Below are 15,610 nucleotides of genomic sequence, written 5' to 3'. Positions count from 1 at the left end.
AGAAAGCCATGCCCATGGTGTGTCCGTGTTGCTACGTGAACTCTAAGACCAACAATCTGTCTAATGTCTGTGTGCCACCTTCTGCACACTGATACCAGGTCTGAGCTCCTGTTTGGACCACGGGGACAGTAAAATGGCTTCCACAACTTCACTGTAGCGCAAGAGGGATACAGAGTCTTAACAATGGTTGGGCGAGGAGTCAAGGAAGGGCGACTGCCCTCTGTGAGAGTGAACAGAGCTCTGCCTGGGGATGGAAGAGCAGCCAGGTCAGAGCTAATGGAAATGTCAAAGAGAGGATTCCTGCAGTGTCTGTTTTTGGCTTCTTGATCATGGAGAGCAAGTGGAAGTTGCCCTCTGCAGACACATGGGAGTCTCATGTTGTCTAACCTGTGTCCTGTTTGGGAGAGTTTTGCACTGCAGTATCAACTGCAGGGACAGCACAGCAGGGCATGTGCCATCCAGCAGATCCGTGGAGAGCACAGATGGCAGCTTCTTGACCAAGCCATGGAAGAACCAAAGAGCAGAGGTTCTCTACTGGATCTCATACTCTCCGGCAATGAAGGTCTCATTGGAAATGTGAAGGTCAAAGGGGCATCAGGCCAAATACAAGACACAAATGGATCTCTTGTTATTTATTTATTTATTTATTTATTTATTTATTTTGTGTCCGTAAGCTTAAAAGATGCTCATTAATGTCAATAAAATTGAGACAAGGCATTGAAGACAAAGATCGAAATCATTGAAAATGTTTTAACCCTTCTCAACATGGGAAATTCTCATGAGTCTTGTTCCATTTTAAGTTGTATATATGAATCTTTGAGGTGATTTGATTTTTTTATTTTTTTATTTTTTTACTTTCTTTTTCTGAAACTACAATGTTTTCCAGAACTGTGTTTGCTGGACACAAATGCCTTCAGGTTCAGAGACACAGACAGCGATGCCAGTGCCAATGCCCTGTGACTATAGCCCGATGCCCGGCACTACTCTTCCCTGCTGCCTATTTGATGTGTCTCATCCTCCAGGTGTCTCCAGCTCTCCTAAATAAATGGTCGTGGTTAAAGGCATGTTTTCAGCAGGCCATTTAGACACATGCTCCTGCCACAGCCTGCCAGATTTCCCCATCCCTTGCTCTTTGTTCAGTCAGATACCTCCCAATTATCTGTCTGATTTCTGACTTTTAGGGGGATGACTCAAATTTGCTCCATCTCGCCAAAGTCTGATGGACTGTGTTGTCAACTCCTTCACCGTGATTCTATCTATCCCTTCCTATCTTTTCATTTTCTCTTTCTTTTTCTATGTCATTTTCTTCTTCTTTTTCTTTCCTTTTCCTTTTCCTTTTCTCTTTCCATATACGTTTTTTTTCCTTTCCCATTTCCTTTTTCTATTTCTCTTCTTTTTTTTCCTTTTTCTCTTTCTCTTTATTTTCATGCTTTAAAAAAGCATGTATTCTGAAATCCGTTCATTAATGTCAGTAAAAGTGAAAGAAAGAGTTGAAGACAAAGATAGAAATCAATAAGAACGTGTTAACCCGTCTCAAACTGTGAAATACTCACGAGTTCTGTTCAGTTTTAAGTTGATACCTCCCAACTCCCTGGCTGATCTATCCCAGGGAGATTACTGGAATTTTCTCCATTCCTCAAAAATCTGTTGTCAAGTCCTTCACTGTGATTCTATCTATCCCATCCTATCTGTGTCTAACTCATTTCTTGTGGAAATACTCCCTATGAAAGATAAACCTCAATAGAAGCACCTTGGACATGGCATGCAGTTGATCACTGTTTTACTGTTCATTCAATTGCATCACCTTTCCTTCTGTTTGTTGGCCATAAATAAAGAGAATTCTTTCTTTTTCTGTGTGCAGCTGGTTCTTTGTGGAAAGCCAGTAGGAGTTGGTACAAAGGAGGTTTAACACTGAGCGGGTGATGGCAGAGGAGAAGAGTGATGTGAGGAAAAGTGATGCAAGTCCCATGGGGCCAATGAGAGTAGAAGCGAGGTGGGGAGGTTGAGAAGGAAGTTTGTCCACACAGAAATGGAATAGAACTCATTGGGGATTCCGCGAGGATTTGAAAAGGTATTTAGATGCGTTGTTAGAAGATACCCAGACATAATAGAGAGTGACAAAAATTGCATTTGGATTTACTCGTGGGATTTGCAGCAATGGCCAGATATTTATCATGTCGCTTGAACATGTTCTGAACCTGTAAGAAAGACTAACAGGAGAGGGGGCACAAGACACAGGAGCGAGCTCTTAAGTATAATGGGCCCCCAGGCGGCATTTTGACGCGTTGAGTACCAATCCTCCAGTTGCAGAGGGAGTAAGTTTGCAGCAAATGGCGCGGACATACAGTATGGGTCAGAAGTAAAGTGAGGTTTTGGGGAGGAGTATTAATGGGGGTGTACTGAGGTCCTTATCAAGAAGTCGCGAGAGAGAGGCTGGGGATTAGAGAGGTGGAGATGTGGAGCCTTGTTTACAGGCAGGGAAAGGCAACTGGCATGCGTGGCTCTTATGCTGAAAAACTGATCTTGTCGTCTTATGGGAAGGCAGGGGAAAGCCGGGCATGCCCTGAACTGCCAGATCCCTGGCAGGAGGACCTCATTGGATAAGGATTTTTCTGGGCGGGGCAGTAGGATTGCGAGGGGGGTCTGTATGATTGGAAATGAAAAGATGGGGGACAGAAATCCCAGGACTTCCATTTCGGGCAAGGATGCTGTGAAGTTCATGTCCCCACATGTGCCCTGGTATCTATCAACAGGTGTATGGATGTGAGAAGGGGCCCATCTGAACAAGCGAGTCAATCACACGTTGATTGATGAAAACAACTTGAACTTCAGATCTTCAAGTTCCAGTTGCCCCCCGCGGGGGCCCACCTCCTGTTGGCAACCCTTCCCGGCCTTGGATGTCCTTTATGTTCTGCATTGCCAGAGTCGGTTGGGCCAACGCCCATGACCGCGCAGGAATTGTCTCCAGGTGAGCCGCTGTTAGCCAATGCAGGAAGCAAAGAGGGACAACCTCTTCTCTCACCCAGTTGGCAATAAATTGGTCTGCGCTTCACAGGTTTACCGTTTGCCTTCTCGGGGCTGCACTGGGCACACTGCTGAACTCACTGGTAGGCCAGGTTTTTAATGATTGAGAAGGACTCCAGTGTCTTTTCGAGTCGACTCTCTCATGTGTCCCATATCAGTTCAGTGTGGGGTCCAGGGTGCCGAATACCAGCGTGACAATTGGACTTTGTTCTTCTGTTATACGTTATGCACTTGCTGTTTAGTACACTGAAGCCCACTCTCTGACTTGTTCCACATCTCTTCAAGTCCTCCACCTCAGTGGAGGCAGCAGCCACTCCGTCAGTCTGGTATCATCGCAAACATCAACAAAAAGGTCTTCATGCAAACATTCGCAAAACGATGACCAGAAGAAGGTGACAATAAAATGGAGCTCTGGGGAACCCTTGCTAGTGACATCTTACCAGCCTGGGTTGGAAACCCATGATCTAATCCTTTGGGCCTGACCTACCAGCAACATCTCACCCCACATTCTGTTTCTGTCTAGCCGTATGCGGACGGTTCTGTCCGAAGGGTGCTGTGAGAAATAGTCTCAAAAGCTGCTACTAAATTCTAAGGATACATCAACTGTCAACCCTTGGTCAACCAATTCATAACATTGTCATAAAAAGACTTTAAGTTAAAGCAGGACCTTCCCCTTGTGAACTTGTGTTGGCTGTGACCAATGACACAATTGTCCTAGCAGGTGATTTTCAAATCACGTCCACCATCACTTTCTCCATAATTTTTACAGGACTGGAGTGAGATCTGATGGTTCATAATTGCCCGTGTCATCTTTGTTGCTCTTCCTTACAATGAGACAACATTTGCAAGCTTCCCATCAACTGGTATGATCCTAGATTTATTTACATGCCATTGAAATGCGAGCCCAGAGCATACTAAGGTGTCATCATTGTAAGGACATAGATGTGCCAGAGCTTTGCAGTGCCTTGAACTCTAGAGTATGAAACAGATGGAGCATAGAGAAAGACTGGCCTCTTCTGTTGGTTAGCAGAATAACACTACATGATACATGGGGTCTCTGCTCTGCTGGGAGTGTGGATGTGCCTGAAGTTAGCAAGGCCTTGCTTAGGAATCTGGACAGGCTGGAGAGCTGGGCTGAAGCTAATGGGATGAGGTTCACCAAGACCAAGTGCCACGTCCTGAACTTTGGGACCTGGAATGGACTTCCCAGTGTGGGGGTGGTGGATTCACTGACCCTGGAGGAGTTCAAGGAATGACTGGATGTTGTGTTGAGGGACATGGATTAGTGGGAGCTATTCGTGATAGGTGACCAGCTGGAGTGGATGATCTTTTAGGTCTTTTCCAACCTTGGTGATTCTATGATATCCTGTCCTTGTATGAGTGCCCTCTTTGAGCAAACACTCTCTGGAAGGACTCAGCACATGTCTGGAATTAGTCACTGACCACTTGAAATCTGGTGTTTAATTCAACAGATTTTAATGTACTGTCATGATGCTGTTGTCTTTCAGGAGCGGTTGGCCATGAGGACCCCGGGACACCACAGGGGAGATGAGTGGGAAGGATAAAAAATGACATCATCTGTTACTGATATGCACTGGGCTCCTCAGATACAGGGAGCTCATAAATGTGGGCAATGTTTTAGATGTGCCAAGGTGCATCTCTTGTGCGCAGCACAGCAAGGCTGGGGCTTCATCAGCAGTTGACATGAGGATAGAAGAGAAGGGAGAGAGAGCGTACAGAGTTCACACAGTGTGAGCCTGCTGTGAGCTGACTGCTGGAACATTGGTAACAGACCACAGCATGGTAAGTGTCTAGCAGTAGGCAACGGAGCTTCTTTTCCTGGAGGGATCACCAATCTGGGACACGCCATAGCAGATCAGGCTGCAGGCACCACATGTTTCTTTACTATGTTAAAAGCCTTCTGCTCCAACTGAGGGCTTCTGTGCTGCAGTATCAGACCACAGCCCTGAGGGCTGCGTGTCCCAGCTCAGATGCAGGCTGTGCAGCCAGGGCTGCAGGCGGGTGACCAGGGCTGTCCAGCAGAGCAGGGTCCCTGCTGTGCCCCAGGGGCTGTGTGCCGGGTATGGGACTCTGCCGCCTGCCAGGCTCAGCACTCAGCCTGCCTGGTGAGCTGCCCAAGGCGCTGCGGGGAGACGTGTGGGGGGAAGGAGACCCCGGCAGGGCTTGTGCTGCCACAGATGCTGCCTGGGGCAGGAAATCACAGCTCCACTGCACAACTGAATGTTTGTGAGTGTACTTTGCAAGAGGAGAGCCAAGGCAGGGATTTTGCAATTATTTTTCTGAGGGAAAGCAGAAAGGACTGGAGGCAGAAATAGAATAGGGGCTGTAAAATTTAAAACACAGCTATGTTACTCACAAGTATTTCTTCAATCAATTGCTTGTTTTGTGAACAGGCTTCTTTTGTGACACAGGTTGTGCTTTCAACCTCTCATTTCTAAAAGGAAAGAATCAGTTTGTTGTTATCTGAAGACTTTAATATTGCACTTACCCTGCAAACAGGCATATTTGTCTAAGACATATTGAAGTGCAAAAAGGCTGGGGCTGGGGGTCTAAGAGAAGCTGGAGTAAAAATATGTGATGAGTAAAGGGCACCTAACAGGAAAGTATTCAGGAGTCTGGGATATGATTATGAAATGAGAAAAAAGTAAGAGCTCCTTAATCTTCTATTTCTTTAGGGATGGTGAAGCTCATGAATATAAATTCAAGTTATGGAGTTAAATGAAAATTACCCAAAGGTAAATGAAAACATTTCACAGTACAGCAGGAGGAGTGTCTCTGAGAATGGTCTGGACTTGTCATTATCTTCTGCACTCTGAACAGGACTCCAAGCCCAGGAACAGCAGATGCCCAACAGCAGCTCCATCAGCGAGTTCCTCCTGCTGCCGTTGGCAGACACGCAGCAGCTGCAGCTCCTGCACTTCTGGCTCTTCCTGGGCATCTACCTGGCTGCCCTCCTGGGCAATGGCCTCATCAGCACAGCCATAGCCAGCGACCGCCACCTGCACACCCCCATGTACTTCTTCCTCCTCAACCTGACCCTCCTCGACCTAGGCTGCATCTCCACCACTCTCCCCAAAGCCATGGCCAACGCCCTCTGGGACACCAGGGCCATCTCCTACACAGGATGTGCTGCACAGCTCTTTTTCTTTCTCTTCTTCTCTTCAGAGTATTCCCTTCTCACCATCATGTCCTATGACCGCTACGTTGCCATCTGCAAGCCCCTGCACTACGGGACCTTGATGGACAGCAGAACTTGTGCCACCATGACAGCAGCTGCCTGGGGCACTGGGGTTCTCAATTCCCTGCTGCACACTGCCAGTACGTTTTCACTGCCTCTCTGCCAAGGCAATGTTGTCAACCAGGTTTTCTGTGAAATCCCCCAGATCCTCAAACTCTCCTGCTCAGAATCCTACCTCAGGGAAGTTGTGTTTCTCTTTTTTAGTATCAGTTTAGCCTTTGGGTGCTTTGTTTTCATAGTTGTGTCTTATGTGCAGATCTTCATGGCTGTGCTGAGAATGCCCTCTGAGCATGGAAGGCACAAAGCCTTCTCCACGTGCCTCCCTCACCTGGCTGTGGTCTCCCTATTTCTCAGCACTGTCCTTTATGCCTACCTAAAGCCCCCATCCATTTCCTCCCAACTCGTAGATCTGACAGTGGCACTTCTGTATGCATTGGTTCCTCCAACTCTGAACCCTATTATCTACAGCATGAGGAACAGGGAGATCAAGCACGCTCTCAGGAAGGTGCTGCAATACGCACTATTCCAGCTTCCATAAAGTGCACATCATTCCAACGATTCCCAGTGATGTTTCCTTATGTTTTATGCAATTTTGATTGTTTGACTGTGTGTGATACTGCAATGTGAGAAAAAAAAATAAAAAAATAAAGAAATAAAAAATTATTTCACTGCTTCTTTCCTACCTACTTTCCACTTCCTCATTCCAGGAGCTAATGTAAACATGGAACCAGATTCCCTGAGTTGGTTAAAAGATACCTAAAAAGCTTTCAACATAGACTTTTCCTTAGCTCTTCTCTCCTGAAGAGAAGCTCTTCTTCTTGATTGAAGTTGGAGTGCCACTGGGCTCATTGGAGGGGCTGGATGAACCACAGGGCTGTAAATCCTACCATAGTGCATCTCCCTTCGGAGGAATTTGATTCATTTTCTTATCACAATATTTGGAACAGCTGTGTGGGACTGAATCTCCTTTCAACCCCAGGGTTTTACATCTGAAGATGAGAGACCCGCACTGACTGCCTCAGCTGAATGACAGCCCTGCAAATGGGAAGTCAGAGGGTCCCTGTCCTTGTCAGCGTGTCTTTTTTATTAAGGGCCAGGAGCAGAGCTTTCCAGATGAGGCATTTGCACTTCTGCTAGGCAAACACGATCTGTTAGGACAAACTGGCATAGTAAAAGAGTTAATCTCAAAGTTAGAAGTTAGTTAAGTGGACCCGTAACCAAGTAGGATGTGCGGTTAAGACAAGGGAAGAACATCCTGCACACTAAAGGGAACATGTCTCAAGAAGTAGGCCAGAACCAGACTACTTCTATCAAACAAGATAGGGTAAAAAGGACAGAGCATGGAAGACTTTGAGCCTTTGCAAGAAAGACGTCTGACTTCATCCCCATGTCCTCTGGAAGGAGACCCCCTGCTAGAAACTGCATGTGCCAGAGTGAGAGGCAGTATGTAAAAGTGTTACTGGAAACAGTGATTATGTAGATGGGTTCCAGGAAATTTATTGAATATGTATGAGCTTGGCTATTAAATATGTATCACTTCTGCTTATTGGTGTGCAAGACAGGTGGAGTGATCCTCCTTGAACCCAGCACTGAATAAATGCATACCTGTTTTATAATATAACACTGTAGAGTTTGATTCCACAAGTCAGTTTGGTGACCCAGATGGGACCTGCTCTGTTCGGCTGCTGGACCAGCTGAGAGGGGGAACACTTCAGGAGCACCATGAGATTTCTCAGAAGGACTCCCTTCCTCATCTGATCACTGTGGGGACAGACAAGGACCACCCATAGGTGGACCAGGTATGTGTATGGTAAGTGGAGCCCATATGTCTTGAGGAGACATCCTACACAGTTTACAGCCATACGTGCTGCTCCCAGGGAGGTGAGCTCATGGCTTTGGTTGCCAGCTGGGGTAGGAAGACTCCTTGGGTGAGTTCCTATGAAAGGGAACTGTATGTCATATGAATGGAAACAAGAACAAATACTCTCTCCCAGGTGGTTGACAATAGGAGGGACCTAGGTTGGTCTCTCCTACGGGTATGGGATATAGTGGATAGCCTGTCAAATGGTAGCCTGGGTTCTCCAAGTTGTAATCACGGGGCTTATAGGTTGTATGTTCAATATTATCATCTGCTTTAAGTGTTTGGTACCGTGTGTCAAGCCGACTCTGGGAAAAACATTAACGTTTGCAACTGGTCGACCAGAGTATGAGTGTTATTAAGATTCCAGCTAGAAAACGTTGTCAGCATTGTGTAGTATGAATAAACCATGGTTTTTTATCTAAGTGTGATCTAAATGTCAGAGTGAGACACATCATAGCTGCAGGTTGAGCGTAGAGTCCTGATCCACAGTTCCTTCCTCCTGTGAGGGAAATGGCCAGAGATGGACAAAGTGAAAGACTGTGTTGTCTGTCCACTCATAAGTACTTTCTGCTTGTATGTAAGAAGACGGGAGTTTGTACTCTGTAGATTAGTAAGATTGTCCTGAGGAGAGGTGTACATTCCACCCAACCAATGAGTGTCAACCCATTTATGTAATACTATGTACTGCTTGCGAGGAAGTGTGTGAGGGAGGTGGTTCAATCAGTGCTGGTTCTGTGGCACAGTGTTTATAACTGATTGATACAGATTGCTAAGGGAAAGTTATATGGTATTAAGAGTGTTTACGGGAACTGAAGAACTGTATTGTTTGATGGACTTATTTGATGGTATAAGAAAGTGTAATTGTTCATAGTATGTGGAAGTGTGCTTGAGGGTATGTGGAAGTGTAAATGAGGGTACAAATAGTGGAATAGTGTACAGATGAAAAAGGATTTAAGAGAAAGTAAGTTTATCTGCACTGACATGAGAGCAACCCCCTGTACAGTTCCCTTGTGGGCAGAGCAGAGCAGTGCAGAGCAGAGACACTGTCCCCATGTAGCATGTAGTGTTATTCTACTTACCAAATAAGTGAGCTCACAACAGAAGAGCCAGATCTTCCTCTCTGCTCCACCTGTGGCATACTCTGGAGTTCAAGGCATTGAAAAGATATGGCACATCTACGTTCTTTAACAGCTGACACCTTAGTTTGCACAGGGCTCTCATTTCAATTGCATCTGAGTAAGTCTAGGGTCTTGTCAGCAGCTGCCCACTAGGTCAGGCCCAAAGGATTATAGTCAATGGCTTCAAACAGGCTGGTAGATGGTCACTAGCAGGGTTCCACACGGCTCCATTGTAGGGCCACTTCTCTTTCATGTTTTTGTGGATGACTTGCATGCAGGACTAGAAGATGTTCTGAGCAAGTTTGCTGATGAGACCAGATGAGGAGGTGCTGTTGCCTCCACTTAGGGTATCTTGCAGAGGCATCTTGCAGAGAGATGTGGACAAGTCAGAGAACTGGGCACCAAGTAGTACTAAGCAACAAGTGCATGAAGTATAACAAGAACAATTGCCTGATTGTGCACCTGGGTAGGGGCAACCCTGGGCATAAACACTGACTGGATATGGGACAATGGAGAGAAATCTGACTGGAAAGGACTGGGGGTCCTGGACAGCATCAAACATGAGTCAGCAGTGTGCCCAGGAAGCCAGGAAGGCCAGCAGTCCCCTGGAGCACATCAAGAAAGGTATTGCCACCTGGGTGAGGGTACCTCTCTGCTCTGCATTGCTGCAGCCTCACCTGGAGCACTGGGTGCACTTATGGATGCTGCAGAACATAACGGATGTCAAACTATGGGAGAGTGTTCACAGGAGGGCACTGGAATTGAGAAATCTGAAGTTCAGAGTTTCATTGGGATTTACTGCTTGTTCAGTCTGGGCCCTTCTCACAACCCACATCCTGCGATGAAACACATGGCGCTTATGGGACATGAACCTCAGAGCGTCCTTGCACCCCATGCAGAGCCTGGGATCTTCTGTCCCCATGTCTTTCATTTAACATCATACGGACTTCCAACTCACTGCCCCAGGAAGGATCCTTAGTCAGCATGAGGTCCTCCTTGCCAAGGGTCTGGGGATCAGGTCTTGGCCTATCTTCTTCATAAGACAAAGAGAGGTTTCTCAGCATCAGAGCCACCATGCCAGTGCCTTTCATTGCCTGTAGTCATATCTTCCAATTATCTTCTCTAACAAGTCCCTTGGGAAGCTTGCTTGCTAATGGCCCTCAGTGGGCCCATTCATACTCCAAGAAACTTCACTGTTACTTCTGACTTTGTCTTGTTGAGCACTCTGTGCAAACTTCTCTCTGCACTGGAGGTTGACAGGCTCAGCAGCGAATGTGCCCTGGGGCCCATTCTAACCTAAAGAGCCTCCTGTGCCTTTTGCCTTCCTGTTCACTTCTTCAGGTTTTCAGAACTTGTTCAGCAAAATGGTGAGATATCTAGAGAGAGTTTAAAGAGGAAGAATACAGCAGACATTTATTTTCTATTTCTTTATAGTTGGGTTAAAACAAGACATTAAAACAGCACTCTGCAACTGATAGTGATCCAGGATGTCCCAACAAGTTCTATTCTGTTACTGTGTTGACAAAGCTTCTCAACATCCCCACGCCATTTCTACTCACATCAGTCCCATGGGAGTTGCATCACTTTTCCTCACATCACTCTTCTCTTCTCTTCTGCCGTCACCCTCTCAGCATTAAACCTGCTTTGCACCAACTCTCAGTGGCTTTCCACAGAGAACCAGATGCACATGGAAAAGGAAAAATTTCCATTTTTAAAAATTTATTTATTTATTTATTTATTTATTTTGGCCAGCAAACGGAAGGAAAGGTGATGCAATTGAATGAACAGTAAAACTCAGTGATCAACTGCATGGCATGTCCAAGCTTTGTCTTTTGAGTTTTGTCTTTTTCAGGGAATATTTGTTCAAGAAATGATTTAGACGCAGATAGGATGGGATAGATAGAATTAAGGTGAAGGACTGGACAACAGAGTCCACCAGCATTTTGAGGAATGGAGCAAATTCCAATAATGTCCCTGTAGGTAATAAATCAGACAGATAATTTGGAGGCATCTGACAAAACAAAGAGCAAGGGAAGGGGAATTCTGGCAGGCTGTGGGAGGAGCATGTGCCCAAATGGCCTGCTGAAACATGCCCTTAAGCACGGCTGTTTATTTAGGAGAGCTAGAGACACCTAGAGGATGAGACACATCGAATAGGCAGCAGGGAAGAGAAGCGGCGACGCCAGGATTTAGTCACAGGGCATTGGCACTGGCACCACTGTCTGTGTCTCTGAATCTGAAGACATTTGTGTCCAGCGAACACAGTTCTGGAAAACATTGTAGTTTCAGTAAAATAATTTAAAAAAAAAAAGAAAGAAAGAAAAAAAAATGTCATCATATCACCTCAAAGATTCATATTTACAACTTAAAATGGAACAAGACTCATGAGAATTTTTCATGTTGAGAAGGGTTAACACATTTTCATTGATTTCCATCTTTGTCTTCAATTATTTGTTTCAGTTTTATTGACATTAGTGAACATCTTTTAAGCTTGTAACCCCAAAATAAATAAATAAATAAATAAATAACAAGAGATCCATTTGCGTCTTGTACTTGCCTGATGCCCCTTTGATCTTCACAGTTCCCACCAGACCTTCATTGCTGAAGAGTATGAGATCCAGCAGAGAACCTCTCCTCTTTGGTTCCTCCATGGCTTGGTCAAGAATCTGCCATCTGTGCTCTCCACTTATCTGCTGGATGGCACATGCCCTGCTGTGCTGTCCCTGCAGCAGATACTGGAGTGAAAAAGGCTCCCAAAGAGGACAATGGCCTGACAACATGTTAAACCCATCTGTCTGCAGAGGGCACCTTCCAATTGCTCTCTATGATCAAGAAGCCAGGAACAGACACTGATGGTCTCCTCTGTTGGCCATTTCCATTAGCTCTGACCTGGCTGCTCTTCCATCCCCAGGCAGAGCTCAGTGCACTCTCACAGAGGGCAGTCGCCCTTCCTTGACTCCTCGCCCAACCATTGTAAAGACTCTGTATCCCCCTTGCGCTACAGTGCAGTTGTGGAAGCCATTTAACTGTGTCGCTGTGGTCCAATCAGGAGCTCAGGCCTGCAGCTCATCTATGGTATCAGTGTGCAGAAGGTGGCACACAGACATTAGAGCGATTATGGGTCTTGGAGTTGACAAAGCAACGTGGACACTCCTATGGCATGGCTTTCCTGAAGGTCCTGTGATGCTCTTACAGCTGCAAGTGAATTCACCAGACAGGCCATGCTATCCCCTCTCTGGCCCTCAGCTGATGCCCAGGAAGGAGGTGTCTATCTCAGGGATTTCCCACACGGTTTACAAGCACTTGCAAACATCAGGAGCAGCCCAGGCACCTTGGGCATCACCCAGTGTCTGTGTGTGAGCTGCTGCCTCCCAGCTGAAGGACCGAGGACTCAGAGCAAGAGCTCACATGCAGGCAAATCCTTGTGCACTTCTCAACTGAATCAGAGGAATCCCAGCTCCTGTAGGTGTGTAGGGAGCTGAATCCCATTTCAGCTCCAGGGTTTCTGTCAAGGGATGAAAGGGATGGGAGACATGTGGGGGGAAGGAGCCCCCAGCAGGGCTTGTGCTGCCACAGCTGCTGCCTGGGGCAGGGAGACTGCATCTCCACTGCACAACAGTATGTTTGCGAAGGCCCTTGGCAAGAGGAGAGCGAAGGCAGGAGGTTTCCATTTCCTGTTCTGGGGCAAAAAGGATTGGAGTCAGAAATCTAAAAGGGGCTGTCAGAGATCTGAGAATTTTTCGTCAGTCATTTGCTTGTTTTGTGAACAGTCACACATGATGTGCTCTCAGTCTACCCCTTCTCTAAGAATGGAACCAATTGTAATTATCTTCATTTTCTGCAGGCATGAATAATTCACTTATCATAAAAACAGGCAGCATTATCTAACTGAAACTGAATGCCACTGAAGCTGGGGTAGGGGGCTCTAAGAGCACTTGGGGTAAAGATAAGACAAGAAACAGTAGGAAATATCCAGGGAGAAGGGATAAGAAAATAAGAGGAAGGTCAGAGCTCCATATGCTGCTTCTGCTTTAGGAATGCTAAAATACATGAAATTAAATGCATGCAATGGTGCTAAATGTACACTGTTGTATGACAATAAAAACATTTCATAGTATAGCAGGAGGAGTGTCTCTGAGAATGGTATGGACTTGTCATTATCTTCTGCACTCTGAGCAGGACTCAAAGCCCAACAAAGCAGATGCCCAACAGCAGCTCCATCAGCGAGTTCCTCCTGCTGCCATTGGCAGACACGCGGCAGCTGCAGCTCCTGCACTTCTGGCTCTTCCTGGGCATCTACCTGGCTGCCCTCCTGGGCAATGGCCTCATCAGCACAGCTGTAGCCTGCGACCTGGCCCTCCTCGACCTGGGCTGCATCTCCACCACTCTCCCCAAAGCCATGGCCAACACCCTCTGGGACACCAGGGCCATCTCCTACACAGGATGTGCTGCACAGCTCTTTTTCTTTCTCTTCTTCCTCTCAGCAGAGTTGTCCCTTCTCACCATCATGTCCTATGACCGCTACGTTGCCATCTGCAAGCCCCTGCACTACGGGACCTTGATGGACAGCAGAGCTTGTGCCACCATGGCAGCAGCTGCCTGGGGCACTGGTGTTCTCTATTCCCTACTGCACACTGCCAGTACGTTTTCACTGCCTCTCTGCCAAGGGAATGTTGTCAACCAGTTTTTCTGTGAAATCCCCCAGATCCTCAAGCTCTCCTGCTCAGACTCCAACCTCAGGGAAGTTGTGTTTCTCATTTTTAGTGCCAATTTATTCTTTGGTTGCTTTGTTTTCATAGTGGTGTCCTATGTGCAGATCTTCCTGGCTGTGCTGAGGATGCCCTCTGAGCTGGGATGGCACAAAGCCTTCTCCACGTGCCTCCCTCACCTGGCCATGGTCTCCCTACTTGTCAGCACTGGCATTTTTTGCCTACCTGAAGCCCCCGTCCATTTCCTTCCCACTCCTGGATCTGACAGTGGCAATTCTGTATGCAGTGGTTCCTTCAGCACTGAACCTATTATCTTCAGCATGAGGAACAGGGATATCAAGCACGCTGAACCTCCTGGCACAGTGCACCTCACCTGGGAGGAATTGGTTTCATTTTCTTATTGCAGTACTTGGAACAGCTACAGGACCTGTAGCAGGAGTGACTGCAGAGCTCATTATGAGGGGTGGAGTGACAGCGGGATCTGTCCAGAGTGTGGAGTAAGTGCAGAACGTGTAGCAAAACCTTGGAGCTGCTGCAGGGTCTGTGCCAAGAGTTGCAGAGGCTGCAGCACTGTCAGCAGATCCAGCTCTCTTCCCCTTGACAATGCTGAAGACCCACTTATGGGGCTGGGGATGCAGTTATGGGGCTGGGGGTGCACTTATGGGGCTGGAGATGAACCTATGGGGCTGGGGAACCACTTATGGGTCACACTTATGGGGCTGGGTACAGGTATGTCAACCAGGGACCCCCATAGTGTCCCCACTGGGGTCACACTTATGGGGCTGGAGATGCAGTTATGGGGTTTGGGGTCTCACTTGTGGGGCTGGGGACGCAGTTATGGGGTTGGGGATGCAGTTATGGGACTGGGAAGGCAGTTATGGGGCTGGGGAGGCACTTTATGGGTCACAGTTATGGGGCTTGGTACAGGTATGTCAACCAGGGACCCCCATAGTGTCCCCATTGGGGTCACACTTATGGGGCTGGAGATGCAGTTATGAAGTTTGGGGTCTCACTTGTGGGGCTGGGGATGCACTTATGGGGCTGGGGAGGCACTTATGGGGCTGGGGATGCAGTTATGGGTCACACTAATGGGGCTGGGAATGCAGATATGGGTCACACTTAAAGGGCTGGGGATGTAGTTATGGGTCACACTTATGGGGCTGGGGTTACAGTTTTGGGGCTGGGGTCACACTTATGGGGCTGGGGATGTAGTTATTGGGCTGAGGACGCACTTATGGAGCTGGGCAACCACTTATGGGGCTGGGGACATCTCGAATTCTTTTGGGTCACACTTACGGGGCTGGGGACACATTTATGGGGCTGGGGAACCACTTATGGGGCTGGGGTCCCCATTTGGCCCCTATGGGGTCACACTTATGGGTCACACTTATGGGGCTGGGGACCCACTTATGGGGCTGGGGATTTAGTTATGGGGCATCTCCAGGTCTTTGGGGTCACACAAGGCTGGGGATGCACTTATGGGTTAGGGTCACAGTTATAGGGCTGGGGAGACACTTATGGATCACACGTATGGGGCTTGGGACCCACTTATGGGGCTGGGGATGCAGTTATGGGGCTGGGGTCTTTGTGGCCCTCTGCTGGACTCTTTCCAAGAGATCCCTGTCTTTTTTGTACTGGG

General features: G+C 47.3%; 1 protein-coding gene and 1 pseudogene across 1 annotated transcript; both read left to right on the top strand.

The window, feature by feature from the left end:
* Window positions 1-14,295, top strand: part of LOC107324590 — a 226,993-nt pseudogene extending 212,698 nt beyond the window's left edge.
* LOC116654426 (olfactory receptor 14J1-like) lies at window positions 5,460-6,836 on the top strand. The gene has a single exon (XM_032449306.1). The coding sequence runs from the start codon at window positions 5,889-5,891 to the stop codon at window positions 6,819-6,821; it is 933 nt and encodes a 310-aa protein (XP_032305197.1). The 5' UTR covers window positions 5,460-5,888; the 3' UTR covers window positions 6,822-6,836.
* Window positions 14,296-15,610: the final 1,315 nt, after the last annotated feature.

Source organism: Coturnix japonica, chromosome 26, assembly GCF_001577835.2.
Source record: "Coturnix japonica isolate 7356 chromosome 26, Coturnix japonica 2.1, whole genome shotgun sequence".
NCBI lineage: Eukaryota > Metazoa > Chordata > Aves > Galliformes > Phasianidae > Coturnix > Coturnix japonica.
Note: the sequence above shows the minus strand (reverse complement) of the source record. Positions and strands in the feature narration are given on the sequence as shown.

What these genes read in the sequence shown, in the direction of transcription:
- LOC116654426 (XM_032449306.1), top strand. Translation starts at nt 5,889, where the DNA reads ATGCCCAACAGCAGCTCCATCAGCGAGTTCCTCCTGCTGCCGTTGGCA.